The following is a 27888-nucleotide window of genomic DNA, read 5'->3' on the forward strand; positions in this document are numbered from 1 at the left end:
AGACGGCATTCCTCAACGGAGACTTAGAGGAAAATGTTTACATGGCACAACCTAAAGGTTTTGTCATAGAAGAAAAAGAACGAATGGGATACCGCCTAAAGAAATCCATTTATAGGTTAAAACAAGCTTCAAGACATTGATACTTGAAGTTTGATAAGATAATAAAGAATTTTGGGTTTAAAGAGAATGTAGAGGACAATTGTGTCTATACAAAGTTTAAGAATGGGAAGTTTATCTTCCTTGTCCTGTATGTGGATGATATCTTACTTGCTAGTAGTGATGTCAGTCTACTACTGGAAACAAAGAAGTTTTGTCCTCAAAATTTAGTATGAAGGATCTTGTTGAACCTTCGTTTGTTCTAGGGATCGAGATTCACCGAGATAAAAGTAAAGGTGTATTAGGACTGTCACAAAAGGCATACATAGAAAGAATCTTAAAGAAATTCAGTATGCACAAATGTAGTCCTTCACCTGCTCCTATAGTCAAGGGCGACAGATATAAGGATTTTTAATGCCCCAGGAACCAATATGAGGTCAATCAAATGAAAGTGGTTCCATATGCTTCAGCTGTCGGAAGCTTGCAACATGCTCAAGTATATACGCGCCCTGACTTGGCATTTGTTACCAGGTTACTTGGCAGATTCCAGAGCAATTCTGGAACAGAATAATGGAAATTGGTAAAGAAAGTCTTGCATTATTTGTAAGGAACGAAAGGCCTCATGATGACGTATAGAAGATCTGATTCACTTCATATAGTGGGATATTCAGATTCTAATTATACGGGAGATGATAGAAAATCCACGTTTAGATATGTATTCACTCTCGCAAGGGGAGCTATTTCATGGAAAAGCTCAAAGCAAACCGTCATTACATCGTCCACAATGTATAACAGTTTGTAGCGTGTTATGAGGCAACGGGCAGGTGAACTGGCTAAAGAAGTTCATACCCGATTTGAAGGTGGTTGACGACATCTATAGACCACTTAAGTTATACTGCGATTATAGTCTAGCAGTACAGTATGCTCACAACATAAGTCAAGTGGTGCTGCCAAACATATTGACATAGAGTATTATGTTGTGATAGATAAAGTTCGGGATCAAGTCATAAGTCTTGAGCATATAAGTACAGAAAAGATGCTCGCGGATCCGCTTACAAAAGGCTTACCACCCAACGTGTTCAGAGAACATGTAGCTAGCATGGGTTTAAGGGAAAGCCTAAAATTCCTGGACAAAAGAAGGCCCAAAGATAAGTATCTATTTTAAAACAGAGTAGTGTGTTGTAGCTGTTAAGTCTATCGGCAATGGACCGTGACGATGAGACATGCTCTATGCACTAATCTGTAATGGAATGAACAAAAGTAAATGAAATTGAAAGATGATAGTGAGATCAAGGGGGAGAATGTTAGTTGATCTCCACCAATAATCCCAACAGCCTATTAGGCCCTTGTCTCTGCTCCCTGATCGGGGGAGCCTAACCCTAATATGGTTGGTGGGCCCCTGTCGCACAGCACATATAAAAGAGAGGTGGGGATCATGGCTCGGGTTACGAGGTTCAATAGAGCCGTCATACCCACCTACAGAGAAAACCTAAACCAATCTAAAGCAGTGCTGCCAGCGACGGGAAGCTCCACCACACCGCCGCCGCCTCTGTAGGGTCACCACCGGGCCACTGGACATCGTCTCCACCACTACGCCGGAATGGCCATGACATCGGCGTCCGTGGACCGAATGGTGGAGAAACACCTACTCCGGATCTACGGTTACACACAAAGGTACAATCAACTATTCTAACAACGATTTCCTTCTAGAGGCGCTTCGTGAACCTGCAATCCCTAAAAAGGTGCAGGCCTATCTCCGCTTGAAGCCGACATAGTGTGCAGGTTCCTTGGTTCGGCCACCTCCGAGCTTCTAATCTGTTGGCGGTCCAAACTCGGTTCTGAATCGCAAGCCAACAGAAGAATTTACATTTTAGGTGGTGCCCAAGGTTTCCAGATGAGTGCTTCAAAGTGTTGTTGGTTGCGCCAATAAATTGGGCATGGTAAGCAGAGGGTGTTGTGTATTCGCCATTTTCCTCAAATTTCCAAGCAAGGTTATCTGGCGTGCCCGTTCTTAGAATTATGCGCCTAGTTTCTTGCCATAGATGTGTGTACTCAGCTAAGTGTTGGGCAGAGAAACTCTAAAGCTGCAGGTTCATGTCGCGGATCCAGTTATTATAAATGAGGGCATGATGCAGAGTTCTGTTTTTCCTTCCGGAAATGGAGAAGAGGCGTGACGCTACGTCACATGGGCGCTGGCTGTCTAGCCATGCACTTGTACGGAAGGACGCTCTTTTCCCGTCTCCAATTGTCAGCGTTACAAACAAGTACGCCGGGAATACCAGCTTAACAGTACGTGTATGTAAAACTTTGGACATTTGGTCAAAGATAGAAATACTTAGGTCAAATCTACATGGAATTATATTTCCGATAGGATGCATAGCAATTAGCAAGAGGAGGCGGCACTTTATTCTTCCATTTTTTTTTGAGAAACATGAAAAATGCTTGCAGTAATTTTTTTGAGAAACATGAAAATGCTTCCAGAGTTCCAGTGGACTGGCCGCTTGACTAACGGGAAATGAAGCCCAAAAAGGTATGGGTCGAACTCATTCGGTCTTTGAAATTTGGCTTATGCGGATGCTTATGCTGAAATGTTGTGAGAGAAAATCACTGTTCCGTGGCTGAAAAGTAGTGCTGAATAAGCTTAACCAAACATGGCGTAAAATTGGTAAGGTAAGGCCCATAGTTAGCAGGAACTGCTTTGCTTTTGAGCCCGTACGAGAGGGCTCTTTTTTTGTATTTTCTTCAGGAGATCATGAGCCCATCACGCGCTAATGGATCGCAGCAACGCTTGGGCTTCCACAAAGTCCTTTTTCATCCTAAACTATCAATGGAGTTTACGTTTCCTCTTAGAATTTCAACACCAGATTGCGTATAAAAATACGGGGGTTTTATCAGATCTATAGCTCTAAAAAACCCCTAGGGATCATAAAAGTATATCAACAAGCATATAAAAATCAGATTTATAACTCTAAAAAACCATAGAGTTTAAGTTTCCTCTTAGAACTTCGAACCCGATTGCTATGCTGAGCCCAAAAAAAATTACGGGGTACGAAGCAATGACGGACTACGAGTCCACGAAGCAGCAGGAGCCAACCATCGCCGCCAACTCGCCATCGACGACCACATCCGGCGAAGGATTCTTGTTCCACTTCGATCCGCAGTTTGCTTGCTCGATCAAAACCGGTGTAATTCCTGTTCCACCTTCGCTTACGTTTGATTTCACACGGCGACATGGCGTGGATCTTTGACCAGAGATCGAGAGAGGCACGGGCACCGGTAGCAAATCGATCGCTGCCCTTTGTGTTCCCAGACGACGACGCTAGAATTTTCTATACGTGAATCGAATAATGAAATAAAATCTGTGCGTATCTCTGTGGTCTGTGGAGAGAAGATCGGTTCAGTATTGCCAAATGGGGCTAATAAGGTGCACAGATTTGTTCAGTATTGCCAAATGGGGCAAATCGATCGCTGCCCTTTGCACAGATTTAAAACATAGGTCGTTTCCGGTTGCACCTTAATTATTAGCCAGCTGCCGTTGATTCTGCAGCAGCAGCTAACAAGCCGTTTCTAATTCTTTTTACCATAACAGTTAACTGGCATGAAACATGCCGCATTGCGCATTTGTATTAATATATAACTGAGTTAATCTAAAAATAATAATAATATAGCAGAATTAAAGGCCTAAGCCAAAAACAGGAGATGAAAGGAAAATAAAACAGTCATATACAACAGCGCATATCCAGTGGATCTCTAGGCTAGAAAAGCTAGCGCCCCAGAACACGAACCGTTCCCAGTTGATCGGACCATACGCGAGACCGTTGCAACTGCATCGCCACCAAAACTGCAATTGTGTGGCTGCCGTGCGTAGTTTAATATAATGGTACATCCACACACAGATCCCTCAAGTTTGATCATCTCGAAGTGTCAACGCTTCGCTCGTTGTGGCCAATTGCATGCATGCCGGCAACAAGTGGCACGATATAGCAACAGCTACTGCGTCGCCTTTGATGTGGGCTAAGATAAGGCCCGTCTCACTTGACGTTTAGCTAGTCTTCATCTTATATAAAATTCTCTCTTCGATGTGGTGTAGTACAGTGTATTCTAGGTCTCGTTTAGTCAGGTGAAATTTGTGAATTTGGCTACTGTATCACTTTTGTTTTTATTTGAAATTAGTGTTCAATTATGGACTAATTAGGCCCAAAACGTTCGTCTCGCGATTTTCAACCAAATTGTGCAATTAGTTTGTTTTTCGTCTACATTTAATGCTCCATACACGTATCGCAAGATTCGATGTGATGGCTATTGTAATACTTTTTGGAAAAACTTTTTGAAACTAAACAAGGCCCTAATCCTGCACCATTTGGTTATAAAATCATATGACGGTGTCAGTCGCCTTTTTAAAATAACACTTGTTCTCGCTCTCCTGGCAGTTGTGAACTGCATGATTGGATTGGGCGAACTTCAGAGAAAACAGATTTCTCTCTCTCTGTTCTCTCCATGCAGATGCGATGCAAGAGTGGCATATGCGCGTGCCAGCGCAAGGCTTGCCTACCACCGATATATCCAGCGTACGTCCACCAACGATAGTAAGCAACGCAACGGAGCTGTGTTTTGACTTGTACTACAGCGCATGGCTCGTGATCGTAACTGATAAAATCAAGCCGGCCGGCCGGCCTGCCTGTGCAAGTTATTCTAGAAAACCTGCGTGTTCAGTAGTTGTGAGGCAGCTATGGGTTAGTCCTATCCCTTGCAGCTGCAGTCTGCAGACCTCCAAAAAAACACGGAATGATCGGCAGAACACACATGTACACTGTTGGACATAACATGAGCTTGACCCGTATAATATTTAATAAATCAAATAAAACCCTATGGTACGTAACGTTAAGTGTTTTATGGCTTAATACCATACGGGATTTTGACTGAACGCTGACTCAGCTTATATAGTTGGAAATTATTCATCTAAATTGAGAAGCTGAGAAAAGGATAAAGACGTGCCACACGCGCGCGCGCCGCCACCGTCTGGGCCGTGGGCGTGGGCGTGGGCCGTGGCGAGGCAGGCAGCGGGCGGGCGTGGCCAGTCTTTTGCCACTTAAATCCACATTATCATGGGAATTTCGCTCCTTGATGGTGGAGGCAAATTGACTGCGTCAGTTACCGTCTCCTGGGATTTTTTCCGCTGCCTTCGTCCGCTGCCGCTGGCCATATATCCGCAGTCTTCCGTCAATCCAGATCCTGTCTTCCGCAACCGCACCCGAGAGAATCCACATCTCCGCAGCCCTTTGTCTTCCCCGTCCCGTACCTCTGCGCGCATGGAATAGCGGGAGAGCAGGTGTCTCTGGAACCCTCGTCCGCTGGAGAACCTTGCACTGGGTGCGCGACAATTAGGTTTTTAGGGAGCGATCCGCGGCTGCTCGTCCAGATCCTGTCTTCTTCTCGGTGATTGCCCACGGAACCGCAAGCTGTCTTCTTCCTCGTGATCCGTTCGTGGGACTGCACTGCGAACATCGTCCTGCACCGACTGTGGTCTACGACTTCGAGCAACGCGCTATGTCGACTAGTGCGAATGGAGCCTCCGATGCCCTCGGCATGGGACCCTCCACTGGGTACTCTCTAATCTCTGTGATTACTATACTCGCTGCTATTGTATTCGTCTGTATGTCATCTCTGCATGTTGTAGTGTTCATTATAGAAATACACATGCACATATATGCCATCACAAACCTGCTGATGTTATTTTTCTAGATTAAATTGATAATGAAAATGCCTAAATTTCTAACAATCCAAAAACCTAATTTTAGGCAATTTTCTGTCAGTGGTTTTGCTGCTGCTTTGAAGCCAAATAATTTTGATGGCCAGAATTTCATGATATGATGTGCCAAGATGGTATTGTGGTTGACTGCGATGAACTGCTATCACGTCGCGTAGGGGAAGCCTGAACAGTTTACTCCTGAGGAGGAGCAAAAGTTCTTGGCTGCCGATAACCTATTTCGAGGCGCCGTGATTAGTGCACTTCATCCTAAGTATGAGAAAAATTACATATCTTGCACATCAGACAAAGAGTTGTGGGATGCTCTTGAGATAAAGTTTGGGGTTTCTGATGCTGGCAGTGAGCTGTATCTTATGGAGCAGCTGTATGACTACAAAATGGTTGAAAACCGTTCTGTGGTTGAACAGGCTCATGAGATACAGGCGCTAGCAAAGGAACTAGAACATTTTTCATGTCTGTTGCCCGACAAATTTGTGGCCGACAGTATAATCGCTAAGCTACCACCTTCTTAGAGGGATTTTGCTACTTCTCTAAAACATAAGAGACAAGAATTTAGCTTGGCTAAGCTTATTGGATCTCTTGATGTTGAGGAGAGAGCAAGAGCAAAAGACAACCGTGGAAAAGAAGTTGAGTCTTCCGCTGTCAATATGGTGTAGAAGAAAAACTCATTTGCATCTCGTAATAAAAAGAAGAAGAACATGCAAGAAAACAATAATGCAAAGCCTAAGTAGACTGCACAGTTTTAGAAGAAAAACAACAAGAAAGGTGGATGTTGCTTTGTTTGCGGGAGTGATGAGCATTGGGCAAGTGCATGCCCAGACCATAAATATAAGCAAGAAAAGAAATCAACAAACATGGTAATTAGCGAAACTGGAGGAGGAACATCTGGGTATGGTAATTCTTTACCTTTTGTTCTTTCAGTTTCTTTCACCAGAGTGGTGGATGAACAGCGGTGCTAATATTCATGTGTGTGCTGATGTTTCTTTGTTTATTTCCTATCAGGCCGGCAGGAGTGGAGCCTTACTGATGGGAAACGGTTTGCATGCGCGTGTTCTTGGTGCTGGTACGGTCGTTCTGAAGTTTACTTCGGGAAAGACGGTGCTGTTAAAGAATATGCAGCATGTCCCCTCCATCAAAAAGAACCTTGTTAACGCTTCTCAGATGTGTCGCGATGACTTTAAAATTGTGCTTGGGTCTAATAAGTGTGTTGTATTGAGACATAGAATATTTATTGGAAAAAGTTATGATTGTGGAGGCTTGTTCCGCTTATCTTTGCTTGACGATGCGTGTAATAAAGTAGTGAACAATGTTAATGTTTCAGATGAGTCGAATATTTGGCATTCACGACTTTGTCACATCAATTTTGGTTGTCTCATGCGGTTTGCAAATCTGAATTTAATCCTGAAATTTAACTTAGTCAAAGATTCTAAGTGCTAGGTGTGTGTGCAATCGAAGCAACCGTGCAAGCCTCACAAGGCTGCTGAGGCGAGGAACTTAGCACCATTAGAACTCGTTCATTCTGATTTAAGCGAAATGAATGGCGAATTGACTAAAGGCGGTAGACGATACTTCATGACATTTATAGATGATTGCACTAGATTTTGCTACGTGTATTTGCTAAAAATAAAAGATGAAGCGTTGCATTATTTTAAAGTCTATAAAGCTAAGGTAGAAAATCAACTTGAGAAGAAAATTAAACGTTTGCGGTCCGATCGCTGGGGAGAATATTTCTCAAATGAATTTTCTAAGTTTTGTGCGGTGCATGGAATTATTCATGAGAGGACATCACCATACTCACCACAGTCCAATGGGATTACTGAGAGAAAGAACCACACTCTAACTGATTTAGTTAATGCTATGTTGGAGACTACAGGACTATCTAAGGAATGGTAGGGTGAGGCTATATTGACAGCGTATCATGTCCTGAATAGAGTGCCCATAAAAAATAAAGAAATCACACCATTTGAGGAATGAGAGAAGAAGAGATTAAATCTCTCTTACCTGCGAACTTGGGTTGTTTGGCAAAGGTGAATGTGCCAATAAACAAAAAGCGAAAGCTTAGACCAAAAACTGTTGATAGTGTTTTCTTGGTTATGCTATTCACAGCGTGGGTTATAGATTTTTAATTATAAACTCTAATGTTCCTGAGATGGCTGCTGATATAATCATGGAATCTAGAGACTCTACATTTTTTGAAAATGAGTTTCCCATGAAAAATGCACCTAGCATAACTAGTCATGAATTTATAATTCCCCATGAGCATGAAAATTTTATTCTGATAAAATAAATTGAGGAACCATATGTGCAAAATCCTAAGGAGGATGACACTATAGTCACCAGAAAAAGTATGAGACAAAGGACTGCAAAGTCTTTTGGTGATGATTATATTATGTACCTTATGGATGACACACCCACGACCATTGAAGAGGCATATTCCTCTTCTAATGCTGACTTATGGAAGAAAGCAGTACAGAGTGAGATGGATTCTGTATGTCTAATGGAACTTGGGAAATAGTTGATCGTCCCTATGGGTGCAAGCCTATAGGTTGCAAATGGGTGTTTAAGAAAAAGCTTAGGCCTGATGGTACTATTGAGAGAAACAAGACAAGGCTTGTGGCCAAGGGTTATACTCAAAAGGAAGATGAGGATTTCTTTGATACTTATTCACCGGTTGCCCGATTGACCATAATTTGAGTTTTGCTTTTCCTAGCAGCCTCTTATAGTCTCATCGTTCATCAAATGGACGTTAAGACAACTTTTCTAAATCAAGAGTTGAAGGAGGAGATCTATATGGATAAGCCTGATGGGTTTGTAGCAAATGGTCAAAAAGATAAGGTGTGTAAATTATTAAAGTCATTATACAGCCTAAAACAAGCTCCTAAACAATAGCATGAGAAGTTCGACAGAATTTTAACATCAGCTGGCTTTGTTGTGAATGAAGCTGACAAATGTGTGTACTATCGGTATGGTGGGGGTGAATGAGTTATTTTGTGCTTATATGTTGATGACATACTGATTCTTGGATCCAGCCTCAAAGTGATCGAGGAGGTGAAGGAATTTCCATCTAAAAAATTTGAGATGAAAGATTTGGGAGAGACTGATGTTATTCTTAATATCAAGCTTCAAAGAGAAGGTGATGGTGGGGTAACTCTGTTATAAACCCACTATGTGGAAAAGATGCTGCGTCGCTTTGGGTTCAATGACTGTGCACCTGCTCCTACACCTTATGACCCTAGTGTGCTATTGAGAAAAAATCGGAGAATAGCAAGGGACTAGTTAAGATATTCCTAGATCATTGGTTCGCTCATATATCTTACTAGTGCAACAAGGCCTAACATCTCATTTGCTGTGTGCTAGCTGAGCCGGTTTGTGTTAAGCCCGGGAGATGATCACTGGCATGCTCTTGAGAGAGTGATGCGCTATCTAAAAGGCACCATGAGCTATGGTATTCGTTATACCGAACATCCAAAAGTGCTAGAAGGCTACTGTGATGCTAACTGGATTTCTGATGCTGATGAGCTTTATGCCACAAGTGGATATGTGTTTTCGCTTGGAGGTGGTGCTGTTTTCTGGAAGTCTTGTAAGCAGACTATCTTAACGAAGTCTACAATGAAAGCAGAACTCACAACATTAGACACTACAGGATCTGAGGCTGAGTGGCTTCGTGATCTCCTTATGGATTTATCGGTTGTTGAAAAACCCATACCTACTATTTCTATGAACTGTGATAACCAGACTGTGATTATAAAGATTAACAGTTCTAAGGATAACATGAAGTCCACAAGGCATGTTAAGAGACGACTAAAATCTGTCAGAAAATTGAGAAACTCTGGAGTAATAGCATTGGACTATGTTCATACGTCTAACAATCTGGCAGATCAGTTCACTAAGGGTTTGTCACGCAATGTGATAGAAAGTGCATCGAGAGAGATGTGTTTGAGACCCACTTGAAATTTACTATAGTGGTAACCTATTCTATGTGATCAGAGATCCCGTAAAGTAGAATGGTGAAATAAGCTATTAGTAAATTATGAGGAAAGATCCTTAGTAAGACTCATTTCTAATGCATATCTTTCCTTTCTGTAAGGTAGGCTGGATTTTGCCTTAATGTGTTCCAAGTGGCTTAGTAAGGCAAAGATGTTGTCTTACAGAACATCTTTTGAGAAACACACCTATATGAGTCAGACTGCTGGTCACAGTCTATGAGATTTGGGTGATCTCTAAATACTCATGAAAGGCACTGAAGTATGACTTATATGCTTCAAATAGAGGGGATGCCTTTTGCTGCCCAGTATCAGCTAAGGACTTTAGTGACATTCACCTCACACAAAACTGTCAATTCAAGGCTTAGTACATTGTTCAGTTGTGACTGAGTGAAACTATTATTCTAGATGCATGTTCAACTTAACAGTCTTCATCGAAACACCGGTATATAAAAGAAATGTGGTTATAAGACTACTTTGTTACAAACCCTAGAGTTTGGTGGGGATTATTGGATATAATATAGGCTTGGCCCATATAATATTTAATAAATCAAATAAAACTCTATGGTACGTAACGTTAAGTGTTGTATGGCTTAATACCATACGGGATTTTGACTGAACGCTGACTCAGCTTATATGGTTGAAAATTATTCATCTAAATTGAGAAGCTGAGAAAAGGATAAAGGCGTGCCACACGCGCGCGCGCGCCGCCGCCACCGGCCGGGCGGGGCCGTGGCCGTGGGCGTGGGCCATGGCAGGCGGGCGGGCGGGCGTGGCCAGTCTTTTGCCACTTAAATCCACATTATCACGGGAGTTTCGCTTCTTGATGGTGGAGGCGAATTAACTGCGTCAGTTACCGTCACTTTCGCTTCCCGTCTCCTGGGATTCTCCGCTGCCTTCGTCCCCTTCCCCTACCGCTGGCCATATATCCGTAGTCTTCCGTCAGTCTAAATCCTGTCTTCCGCAACCGCTTCCGAGAGAATCCACATCTCCGCAGCCCTTTGTCTTCCCCGTTCCGTACCTCTGCGCGCACGGAGTAGCGGGAGAGTAGGTGCCTCTGGAACCCTCGTCCGCTGGAGAACCTTGCATGGGGTGCGCGGCGATTAGGTTTTTGGGGAGCGATCCGCGACTGCTCGTCCAGATCCCATCTTCTTCTCGGTGATTGCCCACGGAACCGCAAGCTGTCTTCTTTCTGGTGATCCGTTCGTGGGACTGCACTGCGAACATCATCCTGCACCGACTGTGGTCCGCGACTTCGAGCAACGCGCTATATCGACTAGTGCAAATTGAGCCCCCGATGCCCTCGACATGGGACCCTTCGCTGGGTACTCTCTAATCTCTGTGATTACTGTATTCGCTGCTATTGTATTCGTCTGTATATCATCTCTGCATGCTGTAGTGTTCATTACAGAAATACACATGCACATATATGCCATCACAAACCTGCTGATATTATTTTTCTGGATTAAATTGATAATGAAAATGCCTAAATTTCTAACATACACACGTGTGACTTTGGGGGCGAGCGTACAAAAGACACGATGATGTTAATAAAGAAGCATGCATATGAAAACCACAAAGTCTTGTACGGTATACTACGCCTTTGTACTAACAGAATAATTGTCTTTTTTAAGCAACAGAAGAGTAATTATCGTTTTTTATTAGCTTAACTTTTCTTTTTCTGAATAGTATTAAACATACAATACTCAATTACTAATATACTCCTTATTAACTTGGATAGAATCTGTTAAAGATAACAGACGAAACCGAGCTTAATCGAAGACTGGAGCTCAATTGGGTGTGGCTGTGGGCGCCTCACACCACATCAAATCAAATCTAACCAAATGCTTACTACTTTTCGGTGCCATTATGCAAAATGTAGACTTGCAAGATGCCAAAATGTATAGACGTGTTTTATAACCTAGGTTTATATTTTCTTCAAATATTTTGCAAAAATGTAGACTCGCCACTTTGCCGGCGGCCTCAGGCCACCGCGTCACGCAATGTATAGACGCGCGCTACTACAGAGCAGCCCCAAACGGCACCACCCGCACCCGTGCCTGCCTCCACCCGATGCCCCCTCCCCCCGTCCGTCCGGCCGTCCCCGCGTCCCACACGAAATCAATACCTGCTGCCGCCTGCCGCCGCCTGCGGCCTGCCGGTGCCGAGTTTGCCGACGCACGCAGCAAGGGCCATCGTGATCCCAGTTTCAAGGCGAGCTCTAGGTAGGGCGCGCGCAGGGGCCACCCGAACAACCGACGTAGCAGCACCCCGTCAGGTGGCCTTGCGTACGAGGTACGACGCCACCCAACTTGGGAGCGTGACCGCCCTCGGCGCGCCAACTACCGTCCCCAGATTCTCCCGTCCGGCCACGCGATGATGGAAAAAATCGTATACCAAGTCATAAGGGTGAAGTTGGATCCCAATCATCGGGTGAGTCGGATGATGGCAACTGTTACTGTTACGTGCACCGCACGGGCCAACCGTAAATCAGGATCATCTGGAATGGGTGCGCGCGTGCAGTCGGCTTCCAGATCCCGCAAGAGGGATTTACCACTCCCACTGCCATATCTGACTCGCCCGAGTTCCGACCCCACCCGGGCACACGCGCGTAGCCCGGGTCCAAGAACCGCGCAAGTGGCAAGGGGGACCCAGACTTCCCCGTTCCCCCAGCTTCCAGGATTTGAAAGCCTCCAAGGGCTCGTGACGCATCATCGGTCGGCGCGTGGCGCGGGCACCGCCTCCCCCAAGCGCTCCCGGCGCCGAGACGCTGGGTAATGCGCCGGCGATGAGTGCGCAACCAAACCTCCCACTCCATAACAAAAAATTTCACTCCCGCGGCTAACAGTGACAGCTGTGCTGTGCGCCTGCCGGCCTCCCCCGTCACGTCGCGAGGGAGGCGATTGCCTTCCACGACGGGGCGGGCCATGTCAACGCGCGGCGGGGCCGTGGCCCGTGGCCGTCCTTGGGTGCGCTCGGTTGATTATTATCGATGGGTGGCCGTGTTTCATGTGGGGTTCATCTTGATCGATGGGGTTGGTCATTGGTGCTACACGACCGGCTGGGAAAGGACACGCGTGGTTCCTGTGGTGCGGTGCGGTCCAGTGGGATTGATGCGGTCAACGGGGCAAGTCCGACGTTGGCCCCCCCTTAATTCTGTGAAGGGCCACGGTCGACTTTTGGAGGGGGACGTGGTTAATTAATAGTTTGTACTCCTGACAGAGTGACAGGTGATCAGAGTTTTAACACACGTTTCCTGACAGGTGGTTCCTGACACGTTTCCTGATTACCAGTCTGCAGAACCATCTCATTTCTCCAGGCACCCCCCAAACCAGTACTCCGTAGGCAGTAGCAGTACAAAATCCTCTCTACATGATCGCCAAAAAAAAAAATCTCTACATGCTCTACGTACATCAATTTTACAAGCAACTTCGTAGCATTGGTTTTCTTTTATTGGTCTTGTGCCAGCTGCCAGGTTCACTCCCACCATCACCAAACTCTAGAGTCAGCCAGCTGGCCTGCAGCGTAATTGGCTAGGCCGCTCTCGGCTTGAGGTGGTGGGAGATGACAAAAGCTAAGCCCGTGTGGCTACGCTACGAAGCCTGCTTGTGTTGTGGGTGAACTCAGATGCTATCAGCAGGTGTGCAAGATGCCAAAGGTTGGTGCGGTCAGTCGTGCCGTATGACCGAGGTGGCCAGAATGAACGTAGCCAAAACACGGCAGTAGGTAGCAGGTGGATTGGCGGCGCCATCAACCACCCACGACCCTCTCAGCATCCGCCGTGCACACACAGCTCGACTCGTCATCATCCAGGTTCGTGAACGTGGACAGCGATCGGGCTTGCTCGATAAGCTTGGAATAACCTCACTGCTGATATATGGCCGAATAATCGTCACCGCGCACCGCACCTGTGACGGACTGACGGGACAAGGCGAGAACCCAAATTAACCGTCGACATTTATGCGTGAGGGCGATGCATGCGTCTCGTCTCTACCGTAAGAATTTATTGTGGAACGAACGCACGCGGCCGCACGTACAGGGTGACCGTGAGTTCCAGTTGCAGCTCGCCACACAAGCATGCATGTGGCGCACGCCGGAGCCCTCTCTTCCCGGTTGGATGGATGGCCGGATCCTCACCGCCCACGCCCAGCAACAGCGGGGCCCCGAGTACAGACGTCAGGTGAAGGTGATTTTGCTCCGCGCGGAACCGGACCAAACGTCGGCTTTTCGCGCCGGGGAGAGGAGGATTGAGGTGATGGCTTGACCGACGCAGCGGCATGCGGCATGCGTGCGTATGGGCACATAGATGTTTCTACCAGTCTCGGAGATGTGCCTTGCATTGGGCAATTCTTTAACATAAACATTGTAAGCAGTTGTTATGTTAGACACAAAAACGTAGGAGTATGTATACAGTGCATAAACATTAGAGAGGAAGAACAGTAGCTTATCCATGAACAATGCCAAACGTGTACGCCAGGCATGCATCCATGGTCCACCGACCTGCTGCATGCAAGGCAACAGTTTGAAAACATGCACGGTGCTCTCGTCGTGGTGAACCTGATCATCATCGTGTCGTAGCGAGGCTCTAGAGACAGCAGCATTGACTAGAGCGCGAGCTTGAAAGGGAACCATGGCATTTCGTTAGTTTGTTAGATGGGTGGCATCATCATCAGCAAAGAAACCTCCCATCCTATCCCAGTCAACTCCGAAACGTCCCAAACGAACGGATCAACAAGGGCGGCAAAAACATGCACGCGTTGGGGGCGTTGGGCAGCCGCGATCGATCGTCAACCTTTTCCTTGGCGCCATACTGTTTCCTAACGAGAAAACAATTCGTTGGTTTCAGCCAGGTCTTATCATTTATGGTACAGTATTTTTCTTTTATAACATATCAGCATCAGCCGAACTTATCCGCCGGAAACTGACCAGCTAACAGCATGATAGTAGAAGAAAAACTCGGAAGCCAAAACGGACACCACCATCCACGACTTCCACCAGGAGAGATCGCCAAGGCCGCCCCCGAAGCGAAGCCAACGCGCCCCTCCCCAGCCGCAACCCCACCTGGCTATAAAAGCCGCGGCCCTCCGCCTCCCAACCTCCCCTCGCTCGGCACCGCAGCTCGCTCTCCTCGCAGGCAGACTCCACAAGCCACAAGGCAGCAGACCCGACCCGAATCGCCGTCGTCGTCGTCGTTGAGAAGAGACAAAGTGGAGGAGTAGGCCATGTCCAACGTGCCCACCTCCCTCCGCGACTCCTCCCTCACCGTCTTCCGCCTCGCCATCTCCAGCTCCGACCCCTGGCCCTTCTCTTCCTCCTGCCTCTAACCACCAGCCCCCTAACTTCTTCTCCGTGTTCTTCTTCAATTCAATCGAGCAACCGAGCTCCTAGGCCGATCGATCTGGCCTGCCTGGCGACGATCATGCACGGCAAGCACCAGCAGCAGATGGCGGCGGCGGCGTCGGTGGCGGTGGCGCCCAAGGGGTGCGTGACGGTGCGCGTGGGCCTGGAGGGGGAGGAGCAGCGCCGGTTCGCGGTGCCGCTGGGCCACCTCAAGCACCCGCTCTTCGGCGCGCTGCTGGAGGAGGCCGAGCGCGAGTACGGCTTCCGCCACCAGGGCGCCATCGCCATCCCCTGCCGCGTCGACCGCTTCGTCCAGGTCGAGCACCTCATCGGCCAGGACCTCCACGGCACCTCCTCCTGCGCCCAGCACCTCGTCGACCTCGACGGCGGCGCCCTGGCGGCAAGCGGCGCCGCGCACCACCACCACATCCACCGGCACCTCCCGCGCTTCGTCGGCTGCTTCCGCGCCTGACGACGGTCGAGGCGGTTGCTTTAATTAGCTTTTGGTTTGGCTCGTCCTCCCTCCCTCTCTCTCGCGTTGCTTTCTCTGTGAGGGTTCATCGATAGAATACGATTGGTTTGAAGCTTTGTGGCGAGAGACATGGATGGGAGGACGATGCATCTAGCTAGGTGTTGACGATGATGACGAAAAATTTGTGATGATGGTCGATCTCAAGTGTAAAGATCTAGAGGGGATGATGTTCATCTTTAGCCTTAGCTTTTCTTTTCCTTTCCTTGTACGTCAATATATACTTTGCTAATACAACTATGCTCTGCAAAAGTACTGTTTTGTTCCTGTAAACTACTTTTTTTTTGCAATATATATAGCGATTAATAATTGTTCATCTCTCGAGTGTAAACTTTGGCCATCACAAACGCGTTAACGCTAATGCATCCGATTCGACGAGCTAGCCAGACGAGACTCGCTTTCCTATCAAGCCTTCGAGGGACGCTTTCCTATCAAGCCTTTGAGGGATATTATGTTTAGTATCGGAGGAAATTCGTGAGCAAAATTAACATGCCAAAGGTCCACATAATAATTAGCAAAAGATCCACAAGTAGTTTACATTAATGGAAAATTCGATAATACGGCCCCTTTTCAATTTAGGTCAGGTTCGCTTTTCTTATAATCCGTCTTTTTCAGCTTGTTTTTTAAGTCGAAACAGTGTTTTTCTCTCACAACAAATTAGCCGGAACAGTGTTTTGGTTTGTTTTTTTAGTGAAGCGAATGGGGCCTTATTCGATTGTCCACCTTTTGAACATATTCCACTGTGATATCCGGAGCATGTACTACACATTCTTATGTCCGTGTCGAACTGGCATATATTTGCGAAAGATGAGCACATAATGGAAGCAGTTTTTATCACCTTATCTATCAATTTTTTTGTACTTGAAAACATTGACAATGTATTTATTTCTCTATCTCATCCCATTTGCTGCTGATCCCCAGATTTAGTCAACTGGGTGAAGAACAAGGAAAAAATGTGTTGCAAGACTTGGATTCTTCTTCCCATGCATTACAATACGATTCAACTAGAATTAGACTATATGGATGATAAAAAAAAAGGCAATACAAATATGACTTTGTAGTGCTTGATCTACCTAGAGTTTGTACTAATTGATCTAGCTAGGATTGGATAAGCATGCCAAAACGATCCCTTAAATTCAAAGGCCCCAACTACTGAATGAAAGCAGCTCCACAAATTTCTCAACAAAAAAAGAGCAGCTCCACAAATGTTCCTCCCCCTTCCTAACCTTCTGATGACCGATGACCTTCAACCAAGCACGAACTACCTACCAAACAAACCAGCCTTAAAATGAAAAAAGAAAAGAAAAGAAAATTGGTTCCGGGACAAATCTGCCATGCCATGCCATTAGCTTCGGAAGTCCTCGCGCACGTTTATTGATGGCTGCGGTGGTTGATGTTTGACGTACGCATGAGGGATGAGGCCGTTGGAAGCACCGGGTTGATCAAAAATCAAGTCTACTTCCACACACGCCTACCAGCTCCGTCAGTCCGTCTTGGATCAACTGCAGCTGGCGTGGTGGTGGTGGAGTCGAAAGTCCAAGTCCACCTGGGTGTTAGGAGAAGGTTTCCGGAAATCTCGCTGCAAACTAAAGTCCCAGCACGCAATGAGTGCCCAGAACCTGACAAGCCTTTTCCCACTAATCCGCCATGGACATGTGAGTATTCGATGTAGTATTGTTTTTTCAACTGTCCTCTTCTGGGCTCTGGAGGAAGACTGGAATTGGATCCGAAACTCATTTCTCGGACAAAGAAAAGGACTCAATCTAATCCTCACCTCTCCAAACCCAAGCATGGTATTTTAGGGCGAGTACACTTATGTATACTTGAGGTCTCGTAGGTCATTTCATTCTGAGCTATGTAGCATCTTTTTTTTTTGAAAGGTTCTATGTAGCATCTTTTATGATGTGAAGGAGAAAAAGACCGTTGTTTCCAAAAGCAACCATCTCATAGGCTAAAATTTTATACTATGAGGCAAATTTAAACTCCATACGTTCTAAAAAGTGTGTGTGTATCTCATTTTTTGGAGGAGTTAACTAATCTCGAGTTTGATCAAATATATAAAAAGGTACTAATAGTTATGAAAATTAATATATATCACTAAATTAATCATGCAATGTATTTTCAAAGTAAACTTATTTGAAAATATAAATGTTAGTACTATTTTCGATGAGTCTAGTTAAATTTAAAATTATTGACTCGTTCAAAACAAGACATGCCCTCTTTTTAGGACAGAGGGATAGCGTACCAATTCATATTTGTAATCTACAAATTGAGGAATTTTGGTATTATATGGGTTGTCTGTGAAATCATCTTAAGGTTGTGTACTCACTAATTTATATTTTTTAGTCCACAAATTAAAGAATTGTGGTATTATGAGTTGCCTATTAAATCGTCTTAGGGTTACGTGTCAACACACGAATTTGACTATAAGACAACACCAACATACCTACTATTAAAAGGTTGCATCACGAGTGCGGCCCTTTGTTCGTCTGAAACTCCAAATAGTTGTGTATGTTAGGAGGCTTCTAGATTCTACATGTTGTTTTTGCTTGAAAGCTCATACTGCCTTACTCGGCAGTAGACTGCTAAAAACACCGCAGAGTTTTGGCAATTTTCTTCTTTGACTTGTCGGCATGAAATTGGCCAACAAAGACAAACAAGTTGGGTCTGTTAGCCGTATATTTCAAGAGCGGACGGCGTCAAGGCATAATGACAATCATTAGCTTTTAACTTTGGCATATAGTAAGAAATTTCACGATTAGGAAAGCCAGAGCTTTAGTAAAGCGGATGAAGAATAAAGACGCATGCAAGCACACTAAGCCAAAAGAAAAGAAAAGAAAAGAAAAGAAAAGGACAAAGAATCATTATGTTTTTTTATTAAAAAAGGCAGGTCTTGGACTCTAAATTAAATGTTCAATTGCTCGCGTAGTGCGCCGAAAGCCTTGAAGAGTTGGAGGCAGGAGATGAGTCAAGTGATCGAGTTTGTATGCTTTATGTTTTGACATTTCTTTATTATTATGACACTGAAAATACGTAGCACCAAGCATTTCGTCAATCCTCTTGGGCTGTTGCCTGTTGACGAGTTCTGTAGTATAGGCGAAACTGTACAAAGAAGACCCAGCTGAACATGTTCATGGGCCAAGCCAAGGAAGCAATAAGCTAGTACCCATATTGTTGTCTTCTGCTACGGGGGTTCAGACTTCAGGCTGGAAGATGGTAAAATGAACAACCTTCAATCTGTCAAGTGAAAGCCACAGTAGCGACCATCGACTGCTACTATCATGCCGGAATCTGGTTGCATGAGAAATGAACCTTTAATTTCAATTTTCAAGCACTTCAGTGTTCACAGGAAAACTGAATAAATACCTATTACTATCTAGTGTCACCCCAATATACGGTAACACTGCCTGCTCGGTGCCACCATATTACAAACTAAAACCTACCTCAAACCCCTCGTGGAACAGGGCCAGGAACCTATGCAAGACCAGCGAATTCTTCCCCTGCTACAAAACCGTTTTTCCTGTATCAACTAGAGGTCCAAATCACCCCCTCAAACCCCCTCCCTGAACTTCTCATCTGATTGTAGCCATAGTTCTTAAGGCGTAAAGGCGAGGCATGACAATGTGCCACCGCCCAGACGCCTAGGCGCCCGCCTTAGACGCCTAGGCGAGCATTTTGCAAGGCGCTTGGGGGTCGCCTGGACGCCTAGGCGTCGCCTAGGCGACGCCTAGGCGACGCCTTAAGAACTATGATTGTAGCTACAAAGAATTGGAGAAAGGTGAAAGGAACACGTGACCAAGCGGTCCCATACTACACTGAGATGGCAAAACCCTGATGCCCATCCTTGCAACTGGCAACTGGTAGAACAAGCCTGGTTCAGGCTTTCAGTGAGCTGTGTTGCCTGTGTGCTAATGCTCCTCCTCTGCTTTGGCAGTCCAGTACGTCTTAACCGCCATGAGGACCTTCTCTGGGTTGAAGGGGCCATCCTCGTGGTCCATGATGCGGCTTTCCCACCGCATCCGCTTGGTTATCGCCTGGACTTTCGTGAGCACGTCAACTGTGTCACGGATGATAGCTGTGCCCTCGGGCCTTAATATCCTATCCATCTCCAAGAGGATGTCGGTTATATCGCACCTGAAAAGTTTAGCAGAAAACACATCATGATGGCCTGTATATTGTAAAAAAATGCCATATATTATGGATATTTCAGAGCTGAAACAATGCTCCCACACTTGCTGACAGAGGAGCTCTTGTGAATAACCAAGGTCGGTTTCAGAAGACATAAGAGTAGGGGCAGTGGTAGAAGTATAACAAATATGTCAGAAAACATACCAGGACAACAGTTAAACTAGAGTCCTGTGTTAAAGGCAATATTAACAGTAAATTGTACTGCAGACATGCAGTCATCAACTGGGCAAGGCTGAAGGCTATCTCACATTTAATTAGAGGTGAACATGTTGCACTGAGATGCCTAGCATAACCTCCACAATTACTTGGTGTCAAGAAAAATGATAAGGTGCCGAACAAAACTCAAATATCTTCTCATAATCATAAACCACTAAAAAAATATTTTGATAAAAGTAAGCAGATGTCTTCCTTAAAAGGCTAAAGCGAACTATCAATTGATTATGATTTTCAAGGCTGACAAAATGATGGCCAAAAAAAAATGGTAACAAGAAGATAGCAAACAGTAATGTCATGAACATGGCTAAAATAAAGAGTGAAGTGCAGAATTTCCTTACCTGTCTTGGTAGATGCTAAACAAATTGTCAGCATGCAAGAGGTCATAGGTTCTTGGATACGTTGAGAAAGCTTCACACCAGTCCTGGTATGTGCCAATGAACCCTCGCTCGTATATTGCCCCAAGGGTGTCCCGGTCAGAGTTAACAGGGACGACATTCATCACCCACATAGGGTACTTCACTAAAGAAGCAGCAAACCCACCCATGTTTGCGTTCATGTCCATCACATTTCTGTATCTATTCTCTGCTATGGGTATGGTGCGCTTGTAGTATGCCACCCTCTTCTCCCACAACTTCTTGTCCTCATCAAACTTCTTTGCATCCAATCCTGGAATCATGCCCCTTTTAATCCTGGGGGGAACTAAGAATGCCCTCTCTGGCCATTTCTCCACTGCTCCTCCCGCCACTTCTCCCTGGTTGCTTACTTCAGGCAATGGAGTAACACAGGCTTCCATCTGTCTGTACCTGTATATGGAACGCTAAAGGAATAAGTAATAGACAACTAAATGGATCATCACACCTATTTTTATTGGTTCAGTGGTTTTATACCAAGCAGCATCAGGATTGTCACTCTTGCAGATATGGGTTATCTTATATGTCTTCTTAATGTTGGCACACTCAAGGTGGTTCTTAGGCTTCTGCCAGATGGAGAGATCCCTCTTCTCAACCACCTTGTTCCAGCAAAGGCTCCTCGCAACATCCTCAATCTTGTCTTGCTCTTGCTTGAGGTCGTCCTTTGTCCTCTCCCACCCCGCGTGGTGCGTCTTCCAGTTGATTGGAGGACCCGAGAGAATCCAATATCCTCCTGGACTTAGAATCCTATCGACTTCAGCAAGATATAGTCCATCTAAAGGAAATTTGAGAACATCCACTAAATCAGTTCGTTTTCTACCCAAGGACAACTTGAAAAGTAGAAAAGATACACAGTGGATCAAATGGCAGAGGTATGAAGTACTCACCATGTGCATGCCAAGGAATCAGACAGCGAGAGCAATGTGCCATATCAAATGCCCTAGATGGGTAAGGCAACCGGTGCTTCCCCATCACACCAATGATGGCAGGGACACCTCTTTCCAGTGCGAATTGCACCTGAGCTTCGTGCGTGTCTCTTGGCGCAAATGACATGGCAATGATGTTCCTCTTCAGCAAGTAAGCTCCCCAACTAGCAACCTTCAACAACAAAAGCATCAGCACCATCACAACGCACAACTAGAACATAAACCCAAGGCATTCTTCTACTTACCCCACAACCTGTGTCAACAGCCGTCCTGATCTTCCCATCCGATAATGAGATGAGCTTATCGATATCATCTATGTAGGCATCAGCACCATGCGGGAACATAGTGCCACCACCAGGGAACTTGAACTTGTCGCCCTCAACCTGGATCCAGTTCTGCACTGCTTTCTCAATGCTGAGCTCCTTGTGGGGGATGTTGTTGAAATAGGCGTAGTCCCTGCTATGAGGCCACTTGAAGGGGGTCCTGTACCCAGGCGGTGCTGGGATGAGGCATCGGACCTGCTCGTCCTTGCCAGGACAATGGCGCTCCCGGTACACTAGCATGGCGCGGTCGAACAGGCGCCCGCGCGTACGGTCCTCACACGGCGTGTACTCACTGAAGTTGAGAGGGCATGCTGGGAACTGCTGCAGTTCCCCATCGCCGTCTGTGTTGTTGATGGTGAGCCGGTGGTGTGCGTCAAAGTCAAGCACCTCGCCGGAGCCTGGCCCAAACGACGGCACAGAGCCAGAGGACTGTGTCGTGGAGGCAGTTGAGGGATCGCAGCCAACCCGGGTGATCGCCGAGTTGCCTATGGGCTTTGGAAGCGTGGTGTTCTGCCATGCGCCAAGGACGTAGAAGGCGATGCACAGCGCGCTTACAACGAGGATGTATGTCAGGCGCTGCTTCTTGGATTCCTGCAGCTGCTGGGCTTTGGGAGAAGCTGGGTAGTCCTTAGCCATGGCTCCTGCAGTTCCAACAACCAGTGAGGTGTCAACAGAATTTAATTTGATCTAATGGAGAAAGGCACCAAATTTAGGAACAGCTCACAGAGTTCAGAGTAGAGGGGTTAAACTGACAAATTTAGGCTACACGTCTTTGATTTGAGCAATTGAACTGAACACTGGAGTCTGGAGATGAAGGCATAGGGTTTGCACTGCCAGATAAACTAATTCTACTATAAGCAGTGAAAGAAATGTAAGGAAGTATCAAGATTTGAAATTTAGTAATTTACCATGCTTCAGTGAGGTTTTTGGGGACAATTACTGTAATGTTTGGTGAGATCAAAACTAACTAGTTTGAACACTGGCTGTAAATTTCTGTGGCTAGCTACGACTTAGAACTTAGAATTAGAACAACAAAATTCAGAAAGTGAACGGAGATGGAGATAGCAGATATGCTTGATCTGATTTCTGAACAACACCTGAATTTATGTTTGCCCAAAATTAAAGAGGCACCAATTACCAACCTAACCCATAAAAACAAGTTACAAGAAGCAGCCAGAGAAAAAGATTAACAATAAGAACCTCAGACCGTGATAAAATCTCCAAAAGGTTTTGCTTCGCCCGAGAGGAGAAAACTGTGCAGAATCGTATGCACACAGCACGCCTCAAATAAAATCAGCAGACTTATGCTTCTTGCTGAAGGCAAGTATGTCCTTCTAGCATAAAGGGCAAAGGATGCTAAACAGTAAAGATCCCCAGCAAACGGCAAATCAGAAGCCACACGACAATGGCAGCTAAGCACCAGCCCATGCCCATGAATCCAAAAATTTAACGAAATGGGAAGCAGACCCCATCAATGCCCCTCAGCGGGGGCCGTTGCATTTCCATATAGATCCATCCCCTCCAAGAAACAAAGCGCACGAAACGAAATCAGCGGAGGAACCTGACCTGCGAACAAGAAGCCAGCTCAGGAAGGCAGAGCACTGGAGGACGCCAAGACGACGAAGAAGAGGCAGAATACCCCCCCAAGCCAGCTCAGGAAGGCAGAGCACTGGAGGGGGGAAAGGCCGGAAGGGGACAGGAGAGTAGCACCACGGGTCCTGCCTATTTATGCGAGCTCTGCACTTCAGCAATGGTGAGGTTAGTGAGGCAGGCACTGAGAAGAGCCAGTGGTGAGGGACTAGGGGGGAGTGAAGTGGTGGCGTGATGCCGAACACGCCCACATGTCAGCAGCGCCGCAGCTAACCCTGTCCTCCCTTCAATAAATAAAGAAAGCGGGGTGTGAATGGAGGCCACACCCGGAAAGATGAGGCCGACATCAGCATAAAAATAGGGTGGAATTGGTGGGAAGGAAAAAGCGGGGAGCCACCGAGGGCGAGGCGAGACCATGCCCTGTCCTTGCTCACGTGGTAATGGCGTTGGAGCAATGCCTGCCTGTGGAGACCCCAGCCAGCGCAGTGGATCGTCCGAGGAAGATGATTTGCGAGAAGAAATAGGCCTCTTGCGCGAATGTGACGTTTCTATCCTTGGACTGTATGCATTGACAATGACGAGAGATGTGCTCTAAATTTCTGACATAGTTTCTCAACGATCTGTGTGTCGGTGCAAAAAGTAATTAAGCCCTTGTTTAGTTCGCGAAATTTGGATTTTGGGTCTACTGTAGCACATTCGTTTTTATTTGATAAATAGTGTCCAAACATTGACTAATTAGGCTTAAAACGTTCGTCTCGCAATTTTCCACCAAACTGTGCAATTAGTTTTTCTTTTCGTCTACATTTAATGCTCCATACATAGACCGCAAACATTCGATGTGACAGATACTGTAGCAACTTTTTGGAAATTGGGTAGCAACTAAACAAGGGCTAACACGAAAATATGTGTAGTTTTGTTGTATGGTGTGATCGAAGATGACCTAGCACTCAATAACATAGGATTTTTACTAGTTCAGTCAACGTGCCCTACGTCCAGTTTGAGTCGATCGGTGACTTTATTTCTGAGCCTAGGTGTTCGAAGTTTGCTGTGGGGTTACAAACGGAAGAGAGAAAGATGAAGGTACAAGAGGTCCGATCGGACTCTGGTCTGAAGGGCCGAGAGTGACAGAGAGCTCCGTTACGGGCTAAGTGTTCGAGTGTGTGCTCTGTATAACTTTAGAGTGTCTAAGGTTACAGAGGATGAATCAATGTAAATGAACTGAGGGATCTCTCGTGTTGGGAGAGAACGCATCCCCTTTTATAGATGGAGGGGATGGCCTTACAAGTAAGAGGGAGTGAATACGTATGCTATTAAGTCTTGTTGCCCACGGTGGTGGTACAAAATGATGGTAGGCGCCCACGATACTGTTTAATGTCAGATGCATGTGGGAGGTTGCGTCATCTTCTTCTGATATGACAAACGTTGGTGCCTGTCATACTGTTGATGCCTAGAGACATGTAGAGGGTTTTACCATGTTCGTCCGGTATGATAAATGTCGGCGCCCACATTGTTGATGCCTAGAGGCGTGTGGGGGGAGCCTTACCGTGTTTGTCTGGTATGAGAGTTGATGACGCCCACAACACTGTAGGGAAAATGTCGACGTCTACAACACTGCTTGGGTTCTGTCATTCCAGGAAGGTTGCAGGTACTGTCCGGCAGGTATACAGGGTACGGTCCTTGGTATTACGGTTGACTTAAGTGCCCTGCCTTACTTTTTTCGTCCGTTTCCTGGTCCTTACCGAGCGGGCGTCCCCGATCGGTTGGTCCTAGTCGGCTCTGATTGCGCCAGTCGGAGAGAAGCTGTAAGCAGGGGTTCGGCGCATTCCTGGTCGGAGTCGAAAGTAGTGTTTTGGTCAGACCTTTCGGTCGGAGAGGCCGTCCGGAGGCGGGCTGGAGTCAGAAGCGAGCGTTGTTCTTCTTCCGGTCGGAGAGGCGAGCCGGAGTCGGAAGCGGGCGCCGTTCCTCCTCGGCCAGACCTTCCGGTTGGAGATTTGGATTGCCCTTCCAACCTGTCGTTTAGGTTTTCTGGGCCGGCCCAGGAGTTACGTGTCGTTCGCAATATCGTATGCTGGGCCGAGCCTTTGCTGGGAAGCCGGTCCATAAGGGATCCCGGGTTTATGAACCTTACACTTTGACATTTCAAGAGCCTACTTTTTATTTTCTTGTTTGGCTCTTTAGGCAACAAACACCAATCAGCTGCCATTTCCATGCAGAGGATTTTTGGTGCTTTGCTCCGAGAGCACAATGCTGAACAACTTGTTTAGGACATTGTATCTACCTTCATTAGGATCAGGAAAATGATATCTTTTTTCAAGACAATGTCGCCAATAATCTTTTAACCGACTACATTGGAAGGGGACAGAACAATTTTCAATGGCAGACAGAAAGCCTTAACACAATTCCAAGAATTAATAAAAACATGAACCCAACGAATTTAACCACGCGAGAGCTGCAGTAAATCTTGGAATTACCCACCTTATAACGATGTATATGTGTCCCAGTATTCCCTTGTAACGATGTATATGTGTCCCAGTATTCCCTTGTCACCGTAGCAAATTTGCTCTGCCCTCTCTGAGTATCGCCCACTACATCATTGATCTGGGCAGCTTTGCCCGCCCATGATGGTTGCTTGCAGTAGAAGCAGGGTAAAACCAAAAGGCTCTCCTTTTGAGCTGTTGCCTTTTTTTATCTCCTCGTCACGCACTGGCGCAGGGGATGTTCACCCCCCTTGTTCTTTGCCTGCATGGAGAATTGGAGGGTGGACAGGATTTGGTCAATGGCGAAAGGGCACCACAGAGGGTTATGGGGAGAGATTGTAGGGCCTCCATTTGCTCCCAGCATTTTCTGCTTTTCCTTTTGACTTGAAAAATAGAAAAACTCATGTGGAAGGAAAAAAAATACAGTTTTGTGATGGGCTGATGGCAAGCTTGGACAGTGTCGGTGCAATAAAATGCAGGGACCACAACCTCTGATGGCTCATGTTCATGGCGTGGCCTACCTACTTGGCCCGATATTTTGCAAAGGATTTCACCGGCAAATAATGAATGATATGATCAGCCTGTTCGCTTGCTCGTAAACGATCGTAAATTTTCAGCCGGAAACAGTGTTTTTCTCTCACACCAAACCAGCCAGCAGTAAATAATCCACGATACGATACGGCCTCCCGAACAGGCTGATGGTTCCTTGCATCCTTGTCTATATATAGCTAATTCCTGAATTCACTTTTAGAAAGTGAGCCTAGTTGGATGGGAGGTGGGGTTGTCGGGACCTAATACTGGGATACCCAGAGAGGAGTTAATAACCATCAAACATTGATGGTTTCGAATAGACAAGAACGCAACTACATTTCTTGCCCAGACGACTGAAGATTGGCTCCGCCTCGCCCGACTCCTGAGGGCTGGACTCCGCCTCGCCCGACCCCCGAGGGCTGGACTCCGCCTCGCCCGACGTCGGAGGGCTGGACTCCGCCTCGCCCAACGTCCGAGGGCTAGCTCCGCCTCGCCCGACGTCCGAGGGCTGGCTCCGGCTCGCCCGACGTCCGAGGGCTGCTCCGGCTCGCCCGACGTCTAAGGCAGACTCCGCCTCGCCCGACGTCCGAGGGCTAGGCTCTACCTCGCCCGACGTCCAGGGCAGACTCCGCCTCGCCCGACGTCCGAGGGCTAGGCTCCGCCTCGCCCGACGTCCAGGGCAGACTCCGCCTCGTCCGACGTCCGAGGGCAGACTCCGCCTCGCTCGACGTCTATGCGCTACTCCTACATAACTATACGTGCAGATAAGGCGGGACACTCAAGTCAACCGTAATACCGAGGACCATAACCTGCACGCCTGCAGGGAAGTACCATCAAGATATGACCAGACAGACGCTTTAAGCCCTCCCAAGCATGTCAGAGCCCCAACAGTGTTGCGGGCGCCGACATTTATCCTACAATGTTATGGGCCCCAGCATTTGCCCTCGGACACGAATCCTGACGAAAACATACGACAATCGCTACGGTCCAAGAAGGAAAATCATGTCATCTACAGTACGAACGTGAGGCCTCTACGCCGTCGGCTCCCCATAGGGCCGCGGCTCGGTACCCTAGTGTGCCGCGCCGCCCGTCGGAGTGGGATGGGACATAACCACTTATCGAACGAAGCCATAGCACGACTCTATCAGGATCAGCGAATGTGCCATCCCTGACACCGTCTGCCATGTTAGCAGGGCAAGCTCAAAGGAGAAGAAAGACCCGGCACCTTCGAAGGACTTTCTCTGCCTCTGGTTTTTTCTTTTTCTCCCATCTGTAATCCTTGCTCCCCCTTGATCTATAAAAGGGAGGGCAGGACACCCTACTAAAGGGATGAATCAATTCAACACACCACGCATCACATAACACATAGCTGAGCAGCAACTGAGCTCTCAGCGCCCTTTCAAACTTTTCATCAGAGACTTAGGACTTGTCCCTCTCTTGACCGTTTGTACCCCTACTATGAATTTTTTAGTGCTAATAACACGAGCAACAGCAGCAGACTGGACGTAGGGA

General features: G+C 46.6%; 2 protein-coding genes across 4 annotated transcripts; one reads left to right on the plus strand and one right to left on the minus strand.

Annotated features, from left to right (window-relative positions):
* The first annotated feature begins 14952 nt into the window (after positions 1–14952).
* LOC136524089 (auxin-responsive protein SAUR32-like) lies at positions 14953–16034 on the plus strand. Its single transcript, XM_066517565.1, has one exon. The coding sequence runs from the start codon at positions 15266–15268 to the stop codon at positions 15656–15658; it is 393 nt and encodes a 130-aa protein (XP_066373662.1). The 5' UTR covers positions 14953–15265; the 3' UTR covers positions 15659–16034.
* Positions 16035–18774: 2740 nt separating this feature from the next.
* On the minus strand, positions 18775–26047 carry LOC136524053 (probable methyltransferase PMT18). 3 transcript variants are annotated; one of them, XM_066517543.1, is made up of 7 exons: positions 25844–26047; positions 23345–23515; positions 21701–22419; positions 21417–21627; positions 21007–21304; positions 20458–20922; positions 18775–19849 (listed from the first exon to the last, which is right to left on the minus strand). In XM_066517543.1, the coding sequence occupies exons 3-7, from the start codon at positions 22412–22414 to the stop codon at positions 19624–19626; spliced, it is 1914 nt and encodes a 637-aa protein (XP_066373640.1). In that variant the 5' UTR covers positions 22415–22419; positions 23345–23515; positions 25844–26047; the 3' UTR covers positions 18775–19623. The 3 variants fall into 3 exon arrangements, with proteins under 3 accessions (XP_066373640.1, XP_066373643.1, XP_066373635.1); XM_066517546.1 differs by lacking the exon at positions 23345–23515; XM_066517538.1 differs by lacking the exon at positions 25844–26047 and having other exon boundaries at positions 23345–23771.
* Positions 26048–27888: the final 1841 nt, after the last annotated feature.

The sequence above is a fragment of the Miscanthus floridulus genome, chromosome 2 (assembly GCF_019320115.1).
Source record: "Miscanthus floridulus cultivar M001 chromosome 2, ASM1932011v1, whole genome shotgun sequence".
Lineage (NCBI taxonomy): Eukaryota > Viridiplantae > Streptophyta > Magnoliopsida > Poales > Poaceae > Miscanthus > Miscanthus floridulus.

Bases quoted from the DNA above. Each gene is read 5' to 3' on its own strand.
- LOC136524089 (XM_066517565.1), top strand. From the start codon at position 15,266: ATGCACGGCAAGCACCAGCAGCAGATGGCGGCGGCGGCGTCGGTGGCG.
- LOC136524053 (XM_066517546.1), bottom strand. From the start codon at position 22,414: ATGGCTAAGGACTACCCAGCTTCTCCCAAAGCCCAGCAGCTGCAGGAA. The intron at 21,628-21,700 runs GTAAGTAGAAGA...TTGTTGTTGAAG, and splicing joins CTGTTGACACAGGTTGTGGG to GTTGCTAGTTGGGGAGCTTA. The intron at 19,850-20,457 runs GTAAGGAAATTC...TAAACTTTTCAG, and splicing joins TTTAGCATCTACCAAGACAG to GTGCGATATAACCGACATCC.